We start from the raw sequence: 25,076 nt of genomic DNA, 5'->3' as shown, positions 1-25,076 counted from the left end.
CGATGTTCCAGGGGCTGTCAAAGATCCATAAGAATCTAAATAAACCTCCATTTAGGCCTATAGTAGTTGGCAATGGCTGGATTACTGAGCCAATCTCTATTTTCATAGAGAAGAAATTAAGGCCGATTCTTGAGCAGCAGAATCAGGTGTTGAGAGAGAGAACAGTTTTTGGGTGATTTATATGATTCTGTCAATGGGTTGACCTTTGATGGGAAATATTTGCTTGTTAGTTTGGATGTAGTGTCTTTATTTACATCTATTCCACATGAAAGTGGTATTAATATATTAAAAGATTTCCTAATTTCTAAGAGCAGTTATGATATGACAGTTGATTTCATTTGCTTGTTCTTGGAGATGATTTTGGAAAACAACATATTTATGTATGATGAGCGTCTGTTTTTGCAGAAGGTTGGCATAGCTATGGGCACTAGTTGTGCCAATAGCAACGCCAACACTGTAATGGCCAAGTGGGAGGATAAGCTTGTTCTTGACTCTTTTTTCTCTTTATATAAAGTTTTATAAAAGGTTTGTAGACGACCTCTTCCTTGTTTGGAATGGAACTTATGAACGATTGATGGAGTTTATTCAGTTTCTGAATATTACAGAACATTTTTTGTCTTTCACATATAAGATATCAGATAAAGAGCTTGATTTTTTGGCTGTAAAAGTGTTTATTAATTTTTCATGATGTCTTACCACTACTTTGTTCAGAAAAGATTGTAGAAGAAATATGCTGTTACAGCATAACAGTATGCATATGCTAGACATGTTTTTAAAAATATAGCGAAAAGACAATGTTTGCACTTATCCAGGTTAGACAATGAAGATGCACTTTTTGAAAAGGATGTTACTTGTTTTAAACAAGAACTATTGGATAGAGGTATAAAGAGAAACAAATTGATGAAGCAGCTCAAATAGGAACAGGAGCGGCAAAATGAGACCCTATTTTTCACATAGAGTACCTGAGACTAAGGAGAGGAATATTGATCCAGTTAGGGAGTCTCTCCCTATGACCCTCTTCTCTACTTCTGATGTAGCAGATATTATAAAAGTGATCAGGAATAACTGGCCTATTTTACATTTAGACCAAGATAATCACTCTTTAGTGGGTGAAGAACCTAGATTTTGTTTTAAAAACAAAAAGTCTCTTAAGAGACAGTTATGCTACAAGAATGGTAAGAAGAGTGAGTGGAATAAGGGTATACCATCAATGAGATGCTGTCGTAGATGCAATTTCTGTATGTATGTAGACCCTTCAGCTAAATTTGTCCATCCTGTTACAACTAAGAAATATTATTTCAGGGTAGTTGCTGATTGTCACAGCAGAAACTTGGTTTATTTAGCCAAGTGTGGATCCTGCGACTGTATTTACATAGGCAAGACCAACAGGTCTTTACTTGAAAGAATGAGGGAACATGTATACAATATGCATAATGAACATAATGCATTGGCAAAGCACTTTACTGAGTATGGAAAACAACATGTATTTGGGTTTTAGAGTGATAGAAATGATAGATCCCAATACTCAGGGTGGTGACTTTTGAAACTATACAGAGGAGCGTGAATTATCTTGGATCATTAATATGCAGGCAGACATGTTTCCTGGCATTAATGAGAGCGCCTCTATAAAACCAGCTTTGAAAGCTAGAGGCCTCTTTAAATAAAAAAAATTGCTTCTCATTTGTTTGCTTATAAACGTTCTCTTATTGGTTGATTGTGTTTATGAGATGGATTCAATATTTAAACTGATTTTTGTAATGAGTTGTCTGATAAAGCACATTTACTGTGTGAAAGCGCTTACCTTGTTATATTTATTTTTACTAAACCAGAGTTTTATACAGAGCCAGTTGTGTCTTTGGTATCATTTTTTACTTCAGTTATCCAGTTTTTGCTATTTGGTACCATTTACTCTGAAGGATCTTTTTGTTTTTAACACTAGAGGTATATCCACTTGGAAGGGATCTAGTTGCCTCTGAAGACACCATTTGGAGAACTTTCCCCATTTAGCTAAATAGGATCTCCTGGTAGTGAGTTTCCTGGCCTCCCTCAGGACAGATAGCACATCCTCTGAGTATAGGTGCCTGAAAGGGAACAGAAGTTTATCACCCACAGGGTATGATTGAGGGTTTGCAGATGAGGGATCCCTTCAGTTGTGTGAGCAGGTCCACTTTGTGACGCAACATGAGGTGACTACCCTTGGCAAGAGAGAGAAGTGGGAACCAATACTGCCTTGGCCAATGGAGAATCACCAGCAAGACTTTTGGCTTGTCACTCTGAATCTTCAGTAAGACCTTTTGAATGAGAGGGAAGGGGGGAGGGGACGCATACAGGAACAGCCCCTTCCATGGGATTAAAAAAGTATCCACTTTCCAAGCTAGTGGAGGATGGGAGCCTGGAGCAGAATAGTCTTAGTTGTCTGTTCTGAGGGGAGGCAAACAGATCTGTTTGCGGTGTGCCCCATTGGTAGACACAATGTCTAGGAAGACATCTCTGTTCAACATCCATTCATGATTTTGAGACGGGGCATCTGCTAGATGGTTGTCCTGTGATGGAATTTAGACAGCCTGCAAGGTTACATTGTATTGCGTGGTCAACTCCCAAGCTTGTATGGTCAGTCTGCAGAGTAAACAGGATCTGGTTTCCCCCCTACTTGTTGATGTACCAGATCACCATGGTGTTGTCTGTGAAGACTTTTAAGGGACTAAGCTGCAGGAGCGGAAGAAAGGCTTTCAGACCTGGGAAAAGGGCAGTCATTTCCCTTATACTGATGTTTTTTTCTTGAGAGAGGGCTCCCACTGGGCTTGCACCCTGAGACCATTCATAGTAGTCCCCCCATCCCAGGACCGAGGCGTCTGTGTACATGATTTGGACTGCCTTGGATGGCCTGTAGGAGGATGCCTGGATTCTGCATTATGTGGTGTATCCACCAGCCTAATGCTTTTTTAGGCAGGGCAGGAAGGGAACCTGGAAATCCACAGGATGATTGTGTTGGGACCAGATATTCTTCAGATACCACTGGAACTTCCTCATGTGTAACCTGGCAAGGGGTAGCATGGGAAGAGTATCTGCCATGAAAGCCCAGCATGCAGAGAAATTCCCTGGCTGAGATGTGTGAGATTTGAAGGAGGCTTTGGAAATAACTGGTTCGTGAAGTAACCTTGTCTGGTGGGAGGAAGGCCTTCATCAGATTTGTCATTATCCTGCAACCCAAGAAGATTTTGTCTTGGGATGGGGTTCGGGAGGACTTTAGTAGGTTCAGGGTAAAACCCAGAGTTCCTAGGAGAGACAGACAGTGAATTGCAGGTGTGCCTGACCTCTTCTGCTTGGATAACGAGGTTGTCCATGTAAGGGAAGATCTGCATACCCCTTTGTCCTGCAGAAGGCTACTGCTGGAGCAAGAGACACTTTGTGAAAACCCATGGTGCAATGGATACACCAAATGGCAAGGCAGTAACTGATAGTACGAGGATAGCAGAGCATAGCGCAGAAATTTCCAGAAGTTGGGTGGATGGGAATATGGAGGTATGCCTCTTTCAGGTCCAGAGTGACTGTAAAGGCACCAGGTGTCAAAAGTGGAAGAAGGGTTTGCAGAGATAGCATGCAGAAAGAGTGAACATGCAGGAAGGGGTTTAGAAGGGACAGGTCCAAAATAGGCCTCAAAGAGCCCTCCTTTTTTGCAACCAGAAACAGTCTGGAGTAAAACCCTAAACCTTCTTGTCCTGTTGGGACTTTTACCATAGTGCCTTGAGATAGTAAATCCTGAATAACTTGGGGGATCAGGTGGAATTCTTTTTTTGGATGTAGGGGTATGCCTCTTGGAGTAAGCTTTTTTTGCCAGGTCATAAAGTACCCTTTTTCCACTAATGACAGAGTCCAGCAGTCTGATGTTATATGTTGCCACAGGGGTAGACACTGAGAAAGGTGGGCAGAAAGGGGTAGATGGTGGGGGGTATTTTGGCAGTCATGCAGTACTTGGCCTGTCTGGAAAGGACTACCTGGGTGTAGTATGAGAGGAGGTAGTCCTGGGGAATGAGAGCTTTCTGGTCCCTTTCCTATACTTCGAAGAAGAAAAAGAAAGAGGAAGAGGAACAGGTGCCCTTCTAACAAAACTTGGTTTAGCTGGGTAGTTCCTGTAAAACTTAGGAACTGGTGATACCTGCAGATGTTTCAAGTCCTGTAGTTCCTTACTTTTTTCTTTCAGATGTTTGAACAGCTCTGCCGATTGCTTGCCAAAGGGCAACTTGTTGTCCAGTGGGGCATCCAGAATCTTGTTCTTGAAATCATCCGGCAGGGGTTGAAGCCTGAGCCAGGAATACCTGTGTAACACTGAGGCAGATGCAGCTGATCTGGCTGAGGCTTCAGCTGCATTTTATGGAATGCCTGTAAACCTGTGCTACTAAAGAAAGTTTTGAGGCAACTTGAGGCTTATTAGGGGAATTATCAAGCATAAAAGAGAGCAGGGTAGATGCATGGGAAACAAGGTCTAGGGTGTACTTTATCATGTGAATTTGGTAACTGATGGCCCTAAAGGCCTGGGTAGAGAAGTATAGATCTTTTTCCCCAGTCTGTCCATCACCTTACTGTCCTTGTCAGATGCCGGTAAAGAAGATGGAATTTCCTTTGATTGCTTCTCTGGTGCCACAGAAATGACCACAGGGTCTGCCATGGGGGGGGGGGGTCTGATGAGATTATTTGTACTAATCAGGGACTTTATAGAATCTATCTGGCCTTTATGGGCAGGAGGTTGAGATTCTGGGGTCTTGTCGGCAGGAGCAAAGGTGTCCAAGTAAGCAGGAATCACTGGAGGGATAGCAGGAGGAGACTCCATTTGGAGAACCTCAAAATATCTTTTTTGTACTTCAGTCATTTGGGTGGAGTCTGAAAGAATTCTCTCATTTTGGAGACAGTCTCCCCAAAAGTGATGTCTTCTGGTGAAGAGTCTCCTTCTAAGGAGTCTTCATCTGGGGAACAATATTCCAGTGGCGGAAAGTCTTCCTCCTGAGTCTGAGGCGGGATGGAGTCTGCAGAGGCAGGCCTGGGGCTTAGGGTAGGCAGAGCAGGAGTTTGTGATGCAGCAGGCCTCAAGGCCATAACGGCCTAAAAAATGACTGGGAAAAGGTTTGCCAGTCAGGCTGATGCTCCAGTGGAGCAGTCAGATGTCTGGTCTTTTGCTTCCTCTTGAGAGGAGTCTTATGAATAAGCTGAGAGATCAAGAGCGTGGATTCTGGAGTCAGGCCTGTGGCTGAAGCACCCTGTTCAGAAACTAAAGTCAGCTGTACGGGCGACCCTGCCCCCCCTTCCCCCCATTGGAGGAGGTCGAATTCACAGACACCTCCTCGTGCATGCAGACTGGAGAACTAAGGGTGGCTTCTGAAATGGTAGTGAAGTCTCCACTTCTTTCGGATGTCCCTCAGCTCCTAGACCCACAACTGCCAGGATGTCTGAAGTAGGAGGCGCAGTACCTGGCCTAGAAACTTTGGCCTCCTTTTAGATGGCTCCAACTCAATGGTCGATTCAGAATCCATACAGAGGGGGCCAAGCATTTAAGTTGCTGATTATCTACAAATAATTTAAGGGCTGCCAAACGGCTACACAAGGTCTTGGGGACAAACGACTGACAGGTTCTACAGGATGTATGGTCGTGCGATGGCCCCAAGCAAAACAAGCAAAGATCATGGGTACCTTTGTGCAGAATTTGCAGACCGCACTTATATTTCCCCTTTCTAGATAACACTGGCTAACAGCAGAAAAAAAGCAACTTAAGCTCAGACAAAAACAAGATGATTCCTCAACGGGGTACTTATCTTAAGTGTCTTCAGAGACTCCGAGCAAAATGAGCAAGCTGATGTTCGACTGCAGCAAAGAAGTTCTGAGGTATATGCATGCGGATGTCACATTTATGGCTCACAGTTTATGGCCCTGCGTGTGACATCCCACACAACTTACAGCAACCAGGCTTAAGCTTTGGTAGATGAGCCGGACATTCGGTCGCCCTCAAGCAGAAGAGCCCACATGTGAGAATACTGCAACATAAGAATAGAAGGACATCACTTCATACTTAAGCTTTTGAATTTAATCAAAAAGTTGAAGACTCAGACATCACATAAAACTCACTTTAATTAGTGAAGCATTACTTTTGGCTTAAGACTTAATTCTGTTTTACAAACATTTCATAACCAAATCAGCTTTTCAGGAGCTACCCAATACTGTCATAACTTAAAGCTGACTGAACATGTTCATAGGTTCATAGATTAGTACTAGGCTAATTGCACTTGTGAGCCACTTTAAGCCTAGCCAATTACCCCATGTGAGAATCAAACCTTGCACTTTGTGTTTGTAAGGTAAATACTTTAACCATTATGCCAACTTTCTACCCTAAATCACTGCAGCAAACCAAATTCTGCTTACCACTAAGAATGTTATCCACTGTGTTGGCCTACTCACATAAATACATGCAATATACACAATGACAAACCTGCCAAGTGATAACTAGAAAAGCTGAGAAGCAACCATTTACTTTCCTACCACCCCAAATAGGAAAAATAATGCAGACTGCGTCACATGGATTCTAATGGTACTTGTAGCTACATTTTTACAAAAACAAGAAACAAGTCAGTGAATGTGTTTGACATCTCTTTAGTGTTTTCCTGCCAACTGCTTGTCATGGACCTCCAATGACTCCAGCACTGGGTGACCATGGAGAAATTAATAAACCTCAGCAGCAGTGATGAGAAAGGCCAAAACATATAATTTTGTAAAATGGAAAAAAGATTTTGCATTTCAGCAGGATACCTAGCTGCAGACCTTGACCTCTGCACATCCTTAAATGGAAATATAAAAGCAATCATTGAGGAAGAACTGCATTTTTACTGTGCACTTACATACTACAAAAATATAGTTAACCTACAAATCAGGCTAATTCTACAGACATGGCATTACAAATGAAAGCTGCATTATTTTCATCTAAATTAATGCTAGTTAAAACATTCAAAATTATATTTTACATGCAAAGACTGAACTCATACATGGTGACCTAGAAACTAAAAGTACAGTTGTGTCAGAATTTACCATAGCAGTAGATGTTCTGCTGATCACTGCTGCGGTATGACTAACAGAAGGGATATCTTGCCAAAGATAGCTTATGACTGGCCAACATACAAAAGCCTGGCTGCCTTCCTCCTGCTGTACATCCGACGTACGTCCTAAGCCCAAAGGCAGAAGGTATACAAGAGAAATACGAGTGCAAATAACCACAGAACTTACCTGTTCCCAGACCAAAGAAATGAAGTACAGGGAGCGTTAATTTAGATAACTACATGTCCTACAGGGAGGAAAAAAGAAAGGAAAAATCCACCTAGGCCAGGAAAACACAAGACAAGTCCAACCAGGAGGAAGGAGGGTGGGCTGTAATACTGCAACAGTGATCAATATGACATCTACCCACACTACACTAGCAGACTATTACGTCTCCTTCCACTACCCACATTACTCCTACTCCCCTACTCATACATCACCTAAGCAACACACACACATACCAGCAAAATAAACCTACTACTAAACTCCCCAATCACCAATTTCAGTACTCTAGCACTCAATACTCTTACCATTCAAGCCTTCCTCTACTACTTTTTCTTGTACTACCTCCATTACTCCCACCTTCACACTCTCACCGTTATCTCCTATCCTCAAAGTTCCTACAATACCTCATACTAGGGATACCTCAATGTCCTTATCATTCGCTATTTTCGCTTCCGTCTTTTATACTGAAACTCCTCTTCCTAAAATCAAAATTCCCCCCACCTACACCACATTCCCTAAAAATAAAACAAAATATTTCATCTTAACCTTTACAAATATAACTGCCACTACTACCCTAATGTTCTTCTACTTGCAGGAGATATTCATCCGAATCCAGGTCCCACTCAACACAACTCCACTGATAACTATACTCCCACTAACCCATACACTTCTGCCCCCCCCCAAACAAATAAATCTCTTTTTACTCAACACTAGAAGTACATTTAACAAGGTTAGTGAACTTCATGCTTGGATCTCACGCCACACTCCTGATGTCATCACCCTAAAAGAAACATGGCTAAAACCCCAACACCAGGACAAAGACTTTCACTATCCTGGCTATAGTACACTGTGCCTTGACGGCCAAAAGAAAAAGGGTGGAGTTGCCATTGTTTGCTCTAACCACCTTACTCTGACAACTAATAAAACTATCCAGTCCTTTTCCCCTGCTGATATACTGACAGCCAACCTTGTACTCCGCACTCATACCACCATCACAATAGTAGCAATCTACATTCCCCCAGTTTATAACTTACCCTGCTGGAAAACATTCTCTCATACTTCTCTCAACATATTCCTAATGAAACCATTATTCTTGGTGATGTCAATATTAATTGGTTAACTCTCTGTACCCCAAATTCTTCCTTACACATCAACTTGTATGACTTTACTCAACTTATCACTGATGCCACCCATACCAACAACTCTCATACACACAGCACCCTTATCGACTGGATTCTAGTCTGTCATCCCTCTAAATATCACAATCCTGAAACCCTTCCCAACACATTAAATGATCACTCCCCAATAAAAGTACTTAGAAATAGCCCTCACTTTACTAAACAGCATTAATTTATCCCATTCCGCAAGCTTACTAACTTCCACCCTGACACCTTTAAATCTATTTTGGAATTTCCTTACCCATCTACCCCTTGATGAAGCTGTCCGGTCTTTCAACCTCACCTTTCTCAGCATTCTTGACTCACTTGCCCCACTTCGCACAGTCCGTATTAAATCTAATATAGCTCCATGGCTATTAAATTCCACCCGCATCCTAATGAAAAATAGAGACAGAGCATGGAAAACATGGACCAAAACATAGCTCTCTACAGACTTGCTAAAATACAAAGAACTTAGAAATCAGACCAAAATGCTTATTAATAAAGATAAGACAGACTTCTACTATAATCTACCCTCAGCCTTGAAATCTAACCCCCAAAATTTTGGAACTCCTTAAACCGCATACTACATCCTAGTGGTCCCTGATCCCTAAATCCTTGTCTTGATAACACTCCCAAATATACTGCCTCCACCTTCAACATATTTCATTGACTCTACATCCAAACTAACCCCAGTGCCAATTCATCTACCTTTAACAATATTTCAAACCAGTCTCTATCAAATCCCACTATACTCTCATCAAATTCTTTTTCCCTCAAACCTGTACCCACTATCTAAATCAAATCCCTACTTTCTAAACTCAAACCTTGCCGACAACATTCCTTCCCTTTTCCTTCATTTAGCTGCTGACTCTCTTGCTCTCCCTGTATCTATCTTAATCAAACACTCCATTTCAGAGTCCAAAGCCCATTCCATATGGAAACAATACTTCACTCTACCAATACATAAAGGAGGTAACTCCTCAGATATCACTAATTTTAGACCAATTGCCACCCTCTAAGTTCTAGAAAAATGGATACATAACCATGTTATGAACTACCTACGCTCTGAAAATCTGCTTACACCTACTCAACATGGCTTTCGACCAAAGCATAGCAAGTACTACTGCCCTAGTATCATTCCTTAATACTATAGCCCTGGTCAGAGATAAACTTTAATCCTGCCTATTCTTAGATCTTTCTAAAGCTTTGGACAGTCTCTCACCCTCTCCTTCTGCAAAAACCAACCTTAACTTCTCCCCTGCTACTGTTGCATGGTTTTCCAGCTACCTCACTGACAGATCTCAAGCAGTGAAATGGCAATCTGTACTCTCCCCTCCTCTCCCAGTTAAAATAGGTGTCCCTCAGGGTTCCATCCTTGGTCCACTACTTTTCAACATCTTCACTAATCTTCTTTATTCTTCCTGTCCTCAGTCAGCACTGGTCCAATACGCTGATGACTACTGTCATCACTACTGCTGACTCTCCCTCCAAACACATCTCTACAACACAGACTTCCTTTAACGGAGTAGGAAACTGGCTGATAACCAGCTTATCCTTAACCCCCTCAAAACACTAAGCTACTGCTTTTTCTTCCTAAAAACTACAACCACATTAAATCCACTTTCACAATCCTGTCCCTCAAAACACATCGAGGTGGAAACTAGCACTAAACTCCTTGGTGTCATCATTGACTACCAACTTAAATTTGATCTACACATTAACAGCTGTATCAAGAAAACATCAGAAACTAGGGCTCCTCTACCACAACAAAAGTTTCTCACAAATGAAGCTAAAGTAACTCTCTCTTATGCCTACCCTCCTACCAAGTCTACTTTATGGCTCTCAAATTCTTACTTGCCTCAACTCCACACTCCTTGACAAACTTGAATCTACCTACAAGACAGCCAAATTTGCAGCACATCAAACTTACAAGTTACATCACTGTCTCTCACTCAAGCACCTTAACTGGCTTGAACTACTTTCACCAGCTTCTACTTCAACTCCAGATCATCCACTCCATCCTTTATCAGCCTTTTTACTGTTCTACCTTATCTGTCATCTCTCACTATTCACCTCCTACATCCCTCCAGAGCTCTAACCTAGATCTGCTATAAATCCACAAACCTAAAACTAAGGATGTAGTCGCTATAGCTATAATCCTTCCAAGGCATGGAACAAACTCCCACTAGAGATCAGGTGACTAAAGCAACTTAGTCAATTAAACCTAGCCTCTAAAGAATACCTCTTAAGCCAATGGACCTGCCTCTGTACCCACCTCCCTTAAACAGCTTATCAACCCTAACTGCACACCTCTATCTATTCCCAACATATGTAACCTTCTCTCTCTAGACCTTGCCTCACATTAACTTCTCTATCCTAGGCACATTATATAATTCTTATCTGCATAATGTAAGATTTTACATTTAGTGACAAAACTATTGTTAGTCCTTCTGAATGATACAATATACTAAATCTGACAGCCATAATGATTAGTTTACTATAGTATATCCTTTTTTTTTATGTATATGTTGCTTTGAATATTTTCTGTAAACCAGTTGTTGATAGTTTACTTATTTTTGTAAATTATAATCTGTAGAACATGTGGAGCTCTTCTCCCTGGGCCTCTGCTGAAAAACGGCTACTTAGCTCAGTCAGACAAACCAGGTCAACAAATGTAAAATAAATAAAGCAAGCTACTATTATGGTAAGTTTTTATACAACTGTACCATGTCCTTCCAAGATCACTGTTGCAGTTTTACTAACAGATGGGAGAGTACTAAAAGCTGATAAAAAATGCAAGAAGGAAGAACAAACCAGACTCATGGTCCAACAAGCCCTGAAAGATGGACATAGCAAACCTTGCTCTGTCTCTAGACAGTGCATCCAACTTGTAATGCTTTGTAAAAATGTGAAATGAGAGACATGTAGCTACCTTGAGAATGGTTCTTAATCCAAACAATTAAATAAAGCTCAAAAAGATGCTGCAAGCCCTAGTGGAACAATCCCTGAAGCTGCTTCCCATGAAAGCAATAACAGAAGGAAATGGCTTTGGAAATCAATGAAGAAATTATTTGCTTAAGAGACTGGAAAACCCAATTTATTTTCTTGAAAGGACACAAAAAGCTGATCTGACTTTTTGTACATCTTAAGTTTTGTCCAAGTCATATCTGAGCTGTCTACACATATCCAAAGAATGAAGAATTTTCTGTTTTCAGGACAAATAGGAAGACCGATTGACTGATTCAGGGACAACTCATTAACCACTTTAGGCATGAAGGGTTAGTTTCAACAGTAACCCTATCCCCATGGAAAGTCCGGAAGGATGGAACTACTATCAAAGCTAGAAGTTCTGGTGCTCTCTTGGAAGCAGTAACCACTAACAGAACAATTTTCCAAGCACAAAGTTTCAAACAGGAACTGGCAGGTGGCTCAAAGGCATCCACAGTCAGTTGTTCCAGAGCTCAGCCAATGTTCCGAGGAGGAAGAGGAACAGGTTTTCTTAGAGACCTAATGCACAGGACACTTTCAAAAACTGCTTGACCTCAAAAAAAATGCAGAAGGGGTGGATCTAAAGACAGATATGGCTGACAAAGGACCTTTCGCAGAAATGTTTTCCAGACAAGAGCTGTGCAACTCACACACATTTTCTGATGGTTGTTTTTCTAGCCTTCAGTTAAACCTAGAGCACAGCCTCAGAAAAGTTATGCCTAATAAGACATCAAAAACTTCACCCAAAGGGTTAACTGTAGGGTTTGAAGAGGAGGGTGAATAAGCCCTTGTACTGTATGAGTAGGTTCTCACCCTGTAAGGTAACGGGATGATTGCTCATGACCAGAAGGAAGAGAAGGGGGAAAATCAGTGCTGTATAGGCCAAAAGGAAGGCACCAGAAAGACTTTTGGTTTGTCTTTCACAATCTTGCGAAGGACTCTTGTCAACAGAGGTAGGGTAGGGAAAGTAAACCGGTACACCATTTCCCAGAGAAAAGCATGATGTCCTTCTTCCATGCCTGAGGACATGGAACCCTGTAGCAAAACTACTTCAGTTGTCTGTTGTGGGCAGATCTAAGGAGTACTATGCCATTGATGGATAATGTCCACGATGACCTACCTGTTTAACATCCATTCTTGAGTGCCTCCAATGGATCTGCTCAGTGTGCCTGCCACTGTGTTCCTCTCTGTGGAAATGTAAACTTCCTGAAGAACAAGAATGTGTTGAACAGCAACTTCCCATGCCATCAAAGTCAATCTGCAATGACACCAAGATCTGTTGCCCCCCCCCCGCTTATTTATGTACCATGTGACTGTGATTGGTTCATAGGTAGGTAACTAGGCTATCTGCCCGAAGGCATTTATAAGTCTAGCCGGAATGTGTTGGCTTTCGCTGCCCCCTTAGATTAGTTCCCTGTGCCTCTGTCCAGCAGAGCCATTGACGTGATCTCTGGGGTAAACTTCCTGTTTCCCATCCACTCGTCAAGGTTTCTCGAAGAGGGTTAGCGAGGAGCTCTGCTAATGTAGATGGGAATCTTGTTCCAGAGCATGGGAAGTCTCTGGGACAGGAATCTATCCCTCCAGCACGTCCTATTTATTGTTGTGGTGAGGTTTAGATCCATGGAGTGTGTGGCTCGAGGGGATATGGTTTTCTTTAGGTGGAGCATGTCCATCAATTCTGGGTTGGACATGGCCTTGTATGTCAGGCAGAGATCACCTCTGAGTAGGTGGTATGCAACAGAGTACAGCCGGAGTTTCTTCAGTCGAGCTGCATACGGCATCTGCTTGAGGCCAGTGATCCTCTTGGCGAGGAACTTCTGTGTCTTTCCAGTTGTTGCAGGTGTCTTTTAAGGTGCATCCCAAATGAGGCAGTGTACTCTATGATGGGTCTGATGAGTGATGCATAGAGGGGCCCCAATGACCTCTTTCGATGGATGCAAAACCTTTTGTGATTAGGTAGGTCACATAGAAGGAATTTCTAACCACTTTGGCAATATGATTATCAAAAGAGAGGTTACTATCTACTTGGGTCCCCAGATCCCTTATTACGTCTTCCGTATTTACAGGGCTACCACCTATGTGGTAGTTTGTGGGTACTTTGTTTTTTCCAAAGGGGATGACTATGCACTTTTTGGCATTTAGCTTGAGGCCATGGTTTTGACATCAGGTATCTGTCTCAGTGAGACCCTTTTGGAGGATGTCTCTGTCAGCCGGAGAGTCAATTATAGCCCCTAGTTTGCAGCCGTCTAGGAACTTGGTCAGCCATAATCATCCTGTGCTTGCCTGTACCTCTGAGAAGTATATGCCGGACAAGATGGGTCCTAGGAATGAGCCCTGGGGAACACCACTTGTAACCGGTTTAGAGTCAGACCTAGCTCCCGCAACTCTTACCACGTGGGTTCTGTCCATGAGCCAGCTGGCAACCCATCTTGTGACGTAGGGGTTTATGTTCAGGCTGGTGAGCTTGTCTATAACACCTGAGTGGGGAATGGTGTTGAAGACCTATGTGAGGTCTAAGTAGGCTGTGTGGACCACCTTTCCCTCATCTATAGCTTTAGTAACTTGTCTCAAAGTCGTCCACCAGGTTTAGGAGGCATGATCTGCCCTTAAAGCTGAACTGGGTAGGGTCCAGTGTTTGCAGGTTTACAATGTCTCTGTTAATGAGATCCATGATGATTGCACTCCATAGCTTTGCAGACCAAGCTAGTCAGGTTTATAGGGCAATAGTTCCCGGGGTCCGTTGTGGCTCCAACTTTTGTGGAGCGGAATAACAGTTGCTGTGCGCCACTCTGTGGGGCATGTAGCCTGTGGAGAGGCTGAGTTTAAACAGTGTTTAGGTGAGGGGTTAGTTCATCTTTGAGCTCGTGTAGGACGCAGCCTAGGACACCGTCCGATCCCACTGATGCTGTGTTTTTGGCTTTGGAGAGGACGGTTTTAACCAGAGTGTCTGTGATTTCAGGGGCACTACATTTTTCTGGTATAGTTATGGGTCCTTTTGGGGGTGAGAGTGGGGTGAAGTTTGCACTGAATCTGTCTGCCAGGATGTTGGCTATATCAGTCAGTTCAGTGTATTTTGTGCCATTCTGCACTAACTCCAAGCAGATCTGAGAATTGCCACTTAGATTAATGACATAGCTAAATAATGCCTTGTGGTTATCTTTGGAGACCATGGCAATTTTTCTTTCAAAGCTAGCCTTGGATGATTGTATGAGGTAACGTAGTTTCTTGCTGATACTGATCAGGGATGTCTTCCCTTCTTGGGATTTTACTCCTTTCTGTACTAGTTTCCTCCTCCTATTGTATAGCTTGTTTATGGCAGGGGTCCACCAGACTGGTTTCCTTTTCTTGGAGGAGTGAGTCTTGATTTTGTTTGGGCTAGCATGATCCATGAATTCTTGTAGGTGCCCGTAGAGTGCATTAGTAAAGGATTTTGCAGCTTGGACAGCATTGTCCTTTAGCATGGGGGCTTTGAAACTTCCCACCTCAGTCTTAAGTAACATGAAGTTTGCTTATGAAAAGTTTTTGATGGTGGTTTCTTTGATGGGGGTGGCGGAATGGGGATATCTAGAGTGATTAGTTTATGGTCCGATCTAACCAGCGAGGGGTTGACCTCTGGTGTGGAACACTGGTCGCCCATGTTGGTGATGACCAGGTCCAATATGTTGTCACCTCTGGTGGGGGCGCTGACCAGTTGATCCAGAGCGTTTGAGTTTATAAATTCTAGGAAATGCTGGGCAAGCGAGTTCGTACTTGAGTAGTTCTCCCAGTTAATGTTTGGGTAATTGAAATCACCCAATATAAGGGTGTTTAGTAGGACCTTTATGTTTCCCAGTGTTTCCAGGAATGCGGAGTGAGGGTCCTGGGACATGGTGGGTGATCTGTAGCAAGCTATAATTTGAATAGCAGTTTTGCCCGTTGTTAGTTGCACCTGGATGATCTCTGAAGTATCGTGCTGTGCCACTAATGGAGGTGTGGGTTATCCTTGATGAATATGGATACTCCCCCGCCTTTTGTATTTCGGTCCGGGTTTTGTGGCTGAAATGTATGGTATGAGTTGTAGCCTGGTAGTGCTGGGGTGCTGTCTGGAGCCTTAAACCAGGTTTCTATTACTGCAAATATATCGATTTTCTCCATACTGAGGAGTGCGCCTTGAGTGCATGCATTTTGAGGTTTAGACTTCTGGCATTGATCAGCATTACCCTCAGTTTTGTTACTTGTGCTACTTACGGCGGTGGGTTTGTCTTTTGAGCCTTGCCTAAAAAAGGCACTATGGGGGTGGCAAGAGCCTTGGCCAGTATTCGAAAGCCTAAGGGTGCCTTCCCTAGCGAAGCAGTGTGGCTTGTCGAGCATGTCATCCCAGGCTGACAGACACTGGATCCCCTTTGAATGACACCAGAAGCTTAGCCAATTGTTGAAATTGGTAACTTTTTCTCTACACCGTGGTATCATTCTTGGTGAGGGCAGGATGCTACTCAGGGGTCAGGGTCATACTGGCCTGGGCTACGTGATCAGAGAGCTCCTCCATGTCTCTCTGCATGTAGTCCAGGGAGGTATGGCTCAGGTCATTCACACCAACATGGACAATGACAGAGTCATATTTGTACTTGTTCTGGAGTGACCTGAGTGCTTGTGTTATGTGGCGTGATCCTGGTATCCGACAGGCAACTAACAGTAACCTTCTCCTTGTTCAGCTTAGTGACTGGGACGTCAGTGTGCCTGACTATAGAGTCACCTATTACTAGTGTGTTGGGTATGTTATTTTGCCTTAAGGGCTGTGATTGTGTGGCACACTGGTTTTGTGAACTATGTGTTTCGTGGTTTGTGTTTGGGGGTGGAGGTTGCTTGGATGTCTGCTTTGGAGGTCTCTGTTGCTTTTGCAGATTTTTATTTAGAGCCTCCGAGTATGTTTTTGTGTGTTTTTTGCCAGTGCTGGTTTCATATTTGATATTGCCCATGAACACACTGAGGGGACTTCAAGGGTGATTCAAAGCCTTGAGGGCCAAAATCAGAGCTGTCATTTCTTTCACATTCATACTGTGTCTCCTCTCAAATACAGATTAAATCCCCTGGACCCTTGATGTTGTCTGAAGAGGCTCCTCATGCCAGATGGGAGGTGTCAGTGTGAAGCTCTTGGCAGGGAGGAGAAAGAGAATCCATGGATCGAAATAAATCTGATGAGACACCAAAGCATCTACTACCTGATGCAGCTCAAGACAGGAATGTGGAAGTCTAGCAGGTGACACCGCAGAATCCAGACCCTTTGGACCTTGATGCTGTTAGAAGAGGCTCCCCATGCCATGTGGGAGGTGTCTGTGTGAAGGTCTTAGCAAGGTGGAGGAACCAGCAAGAGTATCCGCAGATTCAGGGAAATCTGGTTGATTAACCAAACCAAATCCTTCCTCATGCAGGGCAAACGAGGAATCAGGAAGTAGTGCTCTAAATCCACATATAACTAAGTCTGCAAGTACCGATTTTGGTAAATAGATTAACACTGTGCTAGCAAGTGAATGACACAAACAGTTTTGGGAGATTGCAGTGGCAAAACTTGAGTTTAACATGTTCTCATTTGTAAAATATACTGCAATCTTAAGTTACAGGTTACATGCAATAGAAATATATGCTAATACACAGTTTTACAGCTAAGTGTTTAAAATGAATGCTGAATGTAATCTAAATGTTTATAATGCATTTTTGTAGCACATATGGACTGATTTACACAGAACACAAAAAGTGATTGTGTTGCTTCAAGGTAAAGTGATGTAAATCCCAGTCCAGGTTAGGCAGAGTCCCTCAATGACTCTCTTCAAGAGGAATCTTGATGAGTGGATGGGAGATCGTAGGTTTACCCCGGGTATTACTTCTGTGTCATTGTTAGACAGAAGCACAGTATACTAACCTCGAAAAAGGGCATAGCAAAATTAATTTAAAATGGGTGGCGAAAGCCAAACATACTCTGGCTAGGCTTATAAATGCCCTAGGGCAGATAGCCTAGTATGAACCTATGAACCTAAAGCCTAACCGCAACACTGGTACAGCAAGAATGAAATGTACAAACATGGACAACTGACTAAACAAAGGACTGAGTATGTGCTAAAAGGTGATGGGTTAAATTTTATGAGACCTTCACATGAAGAAAGTGTGGTCTTCAACCTTCTAATTTACTAATTACATTTACATTACTGACTTTTGTTCAAGGTAAGTTGGAATACAAAAGAGCACTGCATTTTTTTGTCAGCAAAGGTAGTGCTCAAATCCTGCTTCCCTGCATAATGTAGTAAATTTTCTTCTCAGATGCCTAAAAAAATGACCATCTAATCTCTTAAGCAGGTACAGCTGAATGTAAACTGCAAAATTAGGCAATGCAACAAGTGCTCCTTAATAAAGGTCAGGTGCAATGGCAGTTAGCCAAGAAACACTGACTACTACACTCTGGTCTCAGTCTAATTTTATTTTTTATTTTTTGAAGCAGAAAACTACACAAAACAATTACTGGGGAAAATAATGGTAGTTTTATCAGGTGACTTTACACTAAAAATACAGCACAAATGGATAAAAAATGTTAGCCAGCCTCTTCTGGGGATATACACCATACTATGAATATTTTGAATGCCTGATTTACCTCAAAAAATTACTAGTTACACATACAGTTATTACCAGAAGTGAAAACTATGATACCTTTTTTCTGATGCTTGTAGATTTCTAACTGTCTCTGCTGCTGTAATCGTAGAGTGTTGATAATGGCCACAGCTAATCGGAGTGCCTCTTTTGGGTAACCATGGGAACGTAGGGCATCCACTCGTGCGCAAGCTGTAGGAACATGCTCTGTGGAGTAAAATGTGACAGAGTGACAGTACTTAATGCCTTCTACTCAATTTATAAAAGTATACCAACAGTTGTCCTCATCCTCAAATTCCTTTTCCCATTTTTATATGGTTTAGCTGTCCCATCAACATGTCCAGATAATCTCATATCTAAATTTTCTTTTTAATTGAGTTTATTAAACACTCTAGTAAGATTCGACTGAACTCACAAACCAGGACTACAGAATTAAAACAGTACATTTTTTTCAAATATAAATAGAACACTCAAGCTTTAAGATAGCATGTACATCTACTTATACATTCTTTTCCATTAACATCCATTGCAAATATATCCTTATCAAAGGTGTAGCCAAGTATTCTCAAACTTGTACACATCGCTCACAGTCTTCTCCCAGCATAGCACACTTAGATCAACAAGATGCACTCCACTCACCAACTTACAAACTCCTGCCCAAGCCACACCCACTTCACAATATTGCTCTCCCTTCACTCCATCTTTGGTAAATATGTGACAAGACACTAAATTTATATTATGAGAGTGTTAAAAATGGACATTCTGGGACAAATGTGCACGGTCATGGGTGGAAAATGAAAGCTTCCCATTTACATTGCTACATGTGGGGAGAGACAAACCATATTCTTGGTCTGCCACACACCCCCAAAGGCAGCAATTTTCTCGGAATACCCCACCCCCATGTCAGACAGGGACAAAAATGACAGAATACCCACAGCAATACATTTCAATGTATTGTCAGATTTGTTTGCACAACATGCCTGCTTGCCGCTACCCATACTTACATGCCAAGTCTGACTTTTGATCTTATGTACCCACCACCTGTGCCAGTTTTTGAGTAGGCTGGGCCCAAAACAGATGAAGAAGCCTTCTTACTAAGCCGCTGTCAAACTTTTACTATACAGCTGTGGGTCTGGGGGCTGCCAGTTCATCTCCAAGGAACTAGATGTTTTGTGATGCTTTTTACATCTCAGTTTTCAAGAGAATTACTTTTAAACTTTTTTTTCTTACTGCTAACCGTATTGTTTCTCCCCAACATTGTGTATATCCACAAATTAAATCACTTTTTATTTAAAAATGAACACATGCTAACTCTGTTGCTGACAAGCCAAGTCTATCACAAGATGCACAAATGCATGCACACACATCATATATCATTCTATAGCAAGACTGAATTTTGGATACAGTAAGTGAGACAGTGTTTTAATGTTAAAACTTTCGGATATACACAAAGTTTTGGCTATAGAGGTGAAGTGTGCTTGCAAGTTGTTGTGGGTTAGGGTCACAGTAAAGGCTAAGGAACAGGATGTTTAGTGTGTGTGTGCGTTTGTTTGTGTGTGTGTGTGTTTAGTGGTAGTGTTAGGAAAAGCTTTTTATCGTAAAGTAAGGTGTACAGTTAGGATTAACACACACTAGTAATGAAAGGTGGGGAGGGGTAGTTTTCTGACTTCTTGCAATATCACAACATATATTAGATGGAAAATGTCCCACTCTAGTTGTCAATCACACTTCTGTACTGTTAAAACAGTAATATTCACACACATTCTTTAGAAAATCCTGACAAGTCCATGGCCTCCTTTCTGATATCTGAAATAATTATCTTATACAATTTCTGACATTCCTGTGAACCATTTCCCTGGCATACACAACTCACCCCTTTATACTAAACTACTTTATGTATGGGATTTAACCTTAACCCAGAAATTTATGAAAACAATATTCAGATCATCTTTTCAGACACTGACAACATGCAAAGCTCCTAAACAGACTCTCGGCATCAAGAAAACTGAAAATATCAAATACACTTTGTTAAATAAAAGAAATATCAGTTTCAAACCACCTCTAACATATGTTGTTTGACTATTTTCTCATGTCTACACCTTATTACATTTATAGGTTCATAGGTAGGTACTAGGCTATTGGCCCAAGGACCTAAAGTAAGCCTAGTCAACAAGGTTCCCTGGCTTATGCCATGCAAGAAAGTTATTTTCCTGTGCCCCTGTTGAGCAGAGCCACAGAAGTGATACCCGGGGTGTATTTCCTATTTCCCATCCACTCATTAAGATTTTTCTTGAAGAGTGCTAATGAGGAACTTTGCTTGACATAGATGGGTAGCTTGTTCCAGAGTATGGGAAGTCTCTGGGACATGAATCTATCCCTCCAGCATGTCCTGTTTATTGTGGTGACAAGGTTTAGGTCCCTAGAGCATGTAGCTCAAGAGGGATTGGGATTTCTTTAGGTGCAACATGTCCAACAGCTCTGGGTTTGACATAGCTTTATATGTAAGGTAGAGATCACCTCGGAGTAGGCGATATGCTATGGAGTAAAGCTGGAGTTTTTAGAGACAGTCAGTGTAGGGCATATGTTTGAGGCCAGTAATCCTCTTTGTGAGGTACTTCTGTGGCCTTTCTAGCTGCTGCAGATGTCTTGTGAGGTACATTCCAAAAGGGGCATTGTACTCTATATAATGAGTCTAATGAGTGTCGAGTAGAGGGGAACAATGACCTCTTTTTTCCTGGATGAGAACCCTTTTGTGATGAGGTGTGCCACATAGAAGGATTTCCTGACTACTGTGGCAATGTGATTATCAAAGGAGAGACTACTGTCCACCTGAGTCCCAAGGTCTCATCACACATTCGGCATTAAGTAGACTGCTGCCTATGTAGTAGTTCATGGGTACAGAGTTTTTACCAAAGGGGATGACAATGCACTTTTTGGCATTGAGCTTGAGGCCATGGATCTGACACCAAGCATCTGTCTCAGTGAGGCTCGTCTGTAGGATGTCCACATCATTTGGGGACTCTACTATGGCTCCTAGTTTGCAGTCATATGCAAACTTTGTTAGCCAAAGGCCTTCAGCGTTACCTGTACTTCAGAGAAGTAGATACCAAACAGGAGAGGTCCCAGGACTGAACTCTGTGGTACTCCACTTGTCATTGGCGTGAAGTCAGATTTGGAGTCTGCAACCTTTAGTGTGGGTTCTGTCAGTGAGCCATTTGGCAACTCATCTTGTGACATAAGGATTTATACCCAGTTTAGTGAGTTTATCTATAATTCCAGAATGGGAGATGGTGTCGAAAGCCTTGGCGAGGTCAAGATAGGCTGTGTGAACCACCTTACCCTAGTCTACAAGCTTTGGTGACTGCCTCAAAGAAGTCTATCAGGTTCAGGAGGCATGATCTGCCTTTCACAAACCTGAACTGGGTGGGGTCTAGAGTCTGGAGGTTACCAATGTCTTTGTTTATGAGTTCCATGATGATACGTTCCATGGCCTTACAGACCAGGCTCATCAGGCTAATAGGGCGATAGTTCCCGGGATCAGTGGTGGCTTCCCCTTTGTGGAGTGGGATAATGGTTGCTGTGCGCCATTCAGTGGGCACAAAGCCTGATGTGAGGCTATGATTGAACATGGTGGTCAGGTGGGGAGCCAGTTCATTCTGAAGTTCGTGTAAAACGCAACCTGGGATGTTGTCCAGTCCCATGGAGGCTGTGTTTTTGGCTTTAGAGAGTGCAGCTTTTACCTGTGTAATTGTGATTACAGGGACTCTGTATTCTTCCTGTATAGATATGGGCCCTTTAGGGGGTGAGAGGGGGTAAAGTTAGCACTGAACCTATCTGCCAGGATGTTAGCAATATCATTTGGTTCTGTAATTTTCGTGCCGTTGTGCTGTAACTCAGAGCAGATCTGGGTGTTGCCACTGAAATTCCTGACATAGCTATAGAATGCTTTGTGGTTGTCCTTAGAATCAGTGGCGATTTTGTTTTCGCAGCTAGCTTTGAAGGATCTTATATAAGGGATATTAACTTCTTACTGAGGCTGACCAGCGAGCTCCTCCACTCATGGGATTTTACTCTCTTTTGCAACAGTTTCTTCCTTCTGTTGTAGAGTTTGTTTACGGCAGGGGACCACCAGATTGGCTTCCTTTTTTTGGAGGATAGTGTCTTGGTTCTGTTCGGCATAACACGATCCATGCACTTGTGTAAGTGCTTATAGAGTGCATTTGTGTAGGATTCATTAGTCGTAACTGTTATTGTCCATCTGCATGGGTGTCATGAAGTTCGCCACTTCTGTCTTAAGAAGCATGAAGTTGGCTTTGGAAAACTTTTTTACTGTGGTTTCCTTAATGAAGGGTGGGGTGGGATGTAGATATCTAGGGTGATTAGCTTATGGTCGATCTGACCAACGAGGAGTTGACTTAAGGTGTGGAACACCGGTCCCTCATGTTGGTAATGACTTGGTCTAGGACATTGTTGCCCCTGGTGGGAGTGTGGATAAGTTGATCCAGGGCATTGGAATTTATGAATTCCAGAAAGCATTGAGCGAAGGTGTTGGTACACGAGTAGTTTTCCCAGTTAATGGTGGGGTAAGTTGAAATCGCCCATTATTAGGGTGTTTGGCTGAACCCTAATATTTTCCAGTATATCAAGAAAGAGGACTGGGAATCCTGAGGCATGGTGGGGGATCTGTAGCAAGCCACAATTTGGATTGCAGTTTTGCCCACAGTTAGTTGCACATGGACAACCTTGGATGCATTATGCTGCTCAACTAGCCTGGAGGTGTTGATATCCTTAATGAATATGGACAATCCTCCGCCTTTGGTGTTCCAGTCCAGGTTAGATGGCTGAAAAGTGTGTATGAGTTATAGCCTGGTAAATGCAGGGGTGCACTCTGGAGCCTTAAACCAATTCTTAGTCGCTGCACAGATATCGATGTTCTCCATTTTAAGGAGTGCCTAGAGGGAGTGCATTTTGAGATTTAGACTTCTAGCATTGGGTAGCATTACCCTCAGTTTTTGCTTGCCTCTTTCTGTTACGGTGGTGAATTTGTCATTTGAACCTTGCCTAAATACTAATACTGGTAAACTCCCAACTACACCTGCATTGCTAAAGCTCTTATACTTCAAAACTTAACCCTTATAAATAACTTACTGTAATACATCGCCATAGCCTTCACAATTTTCAGGAAACTCCTGTGATCCTTAACTACAAGCAATAAATCACATGTACAGCTCTAAACAGATGAAAAGGGCTGGTGTTAGTATTTTGGGGCCACCGGTAAGTTTCAAATTTGAAGACCCCCAAGACACATCCAGTCTAAGTAGCACTTTGTTGCTGCATTCCTCTTAAGCAACCTTTTCACTCATGCTAGTATACACACACACACACACACACAGGTCTCTTCCTATCCTGACCTCTCTACACCATTCAGATTGATTTTTTTCTACGTTTTCCTCATATTTTGTCTAATCTTTCAGCTTTTTCCTGCATCCTTTGAACACACCCTAACTAGCCAAATGTAGAGGAAATAACTTTAAGCCATGGGGTTATATAATGATTCGAGGTGCATTTTTTAAACAACTTTTTCATAAAACAGCATGAAAACAAATCAGGACTAAGAAAAGATATTCTGTCTTTCTTTGCCACTTTACTTATTCTTACATCCTTTCAACACATGCTATCTGACCAAGGCTGCACTGTAATAACTGTGACATGCACTTTTTGATGCTTCTGTTCTATTAGGGATTTTTCTATAGAGTGTGCCTTGTCTAGTATTTAATCATGAATGCGTCCATCAATGATATTACAACATAGTATGTTAAAAAAATTCCCATGTCAGGATACTCTTTAAAGTTATCCCAAGTATTCCCACTTAGCTATTAGTTAAAGAAAACAGTCTAATATAATTAACTTCCATAAACTTACATACAGACTTTCTTTACCGCTGGTGATTGGTTCTGTTATTTACATTTAATACAATGGAGGGATTTAATACAATGGAAGGATGCCACTTAATCATGTATAATTATATCAGGCTGAGTAATATTGGTGAACAAACACTTAGGAACAGTATCAGTATCAATTTGAATGTCTGAAGTCTTTACTTCTGTGGCTACAGTTTTAACCGTTTCTGGTCCTTTAGGCAGTGGCTGGGTTTTGTGAAGTTGGAGATGACGCTCCAGGCAGGCTAAGGTTGATTTTTTTTGTTTGTTTGATTCACCTAAACCTGCACTCTGAACAAATGTTCATGATTTGTGGAATGCTGAAGACAGGTGGTTTTCATTGCCATTGTGTCTGTCCTTTCTCCACAATTATGTGACCATGGAGTTAATATTTTTAAGCAAGCATGTTTTATGTTCAAAAATCTTTTTGTAATATCAGTTAAATTCTTGAAGCTAGTAGCTGTAATGGGTATATATGTGATGTTCTGACAAGAATTCAGTGGCATTTCTATTAGTGTTGCACAATAAAGACAATACAGTGATTGTTTAGTGCAACAATATCTAAATTATTATTTTCTGAGTAGGAAGTAAAACATACTGATGGAAGCTGTTGTGGTTCCATAGTTTTTTTAAAGGCTTATTTGACATCAGTATCCCCTACATAACTTTGTCAGTTAACAAGGAAATCTGTGTCCCCACAAATGATGGTATGAGCAAAGAAGTCTACTGAATTTAAACCCTCAGTTGTTTAATTTTACAAGCTGGTATTCTGTTTTGCGGTTCCACAATAGCTTGCAGTCAGAAGTTGAACACGTGTTAGCTACCTCTATCACCAGCAACTGAAATTCTTGTTTACAATAAAACATAATTAGTATGAAAAGAGTGGCTCATCTGTCAATTGTCATTGACCTTGTACAATGATGTACTGTAATGACTGGAATAGTATAAAATGAGGGTACAACACAATTCCATCACTATTATGGCTGTATTATTAACATTGTTTAGAAGCACACATTCATCTAATGCATTAAATCTTTTTTTAAGACTCTTAGCATTTGAAAATTAAAGCCTAAGA

The 25,076-nt window shown here is 41.9% G+C and overlaps 1 protein-coding gene across 1 annotated transcript in view; it reads right to left on the bottom strand.

Moving 5' to 3' along the window:
* The window catches only part of ZSWIM5 (zinc finger SWIM-type containing 5), a 1,363,657-nt gene that overhangs the window by 330,422 nt on the left and 1,008,159 nt on the right, over positions 1-25,076 (bottom strand). The window contains exon 7 of the mRNA XM_044085901.1: positions 18,123-18,269. Within this exon, the coding sequence (XP_043941836.1) occupies positions 18,123-18,269 (147 nt within the window). The remainder of the gene's footprint in view (positions 1-18,122; positions 18,270-25,076) is intronic.

This window comes from Protopterus annectens, chromosome 10.part0 (genome assembly GCF_019279795.1).
Source record: "Protopterus annectens isolate FY-2018-M chromosome 10.part0, PAN1.0, whole genome shotgun sequence".
Classification (NCBI taxonomy): Eukaryota; Metazoa; Chordata; order Ceratodontiformes; family Protopteridae; genus Protopterus; species Protopterus annectens.
The sequence above is the reverse complement of the archived record's forward strand: the minus strand, read 5'-3'. Positions and strand labels throughout refer to the sequence as shown.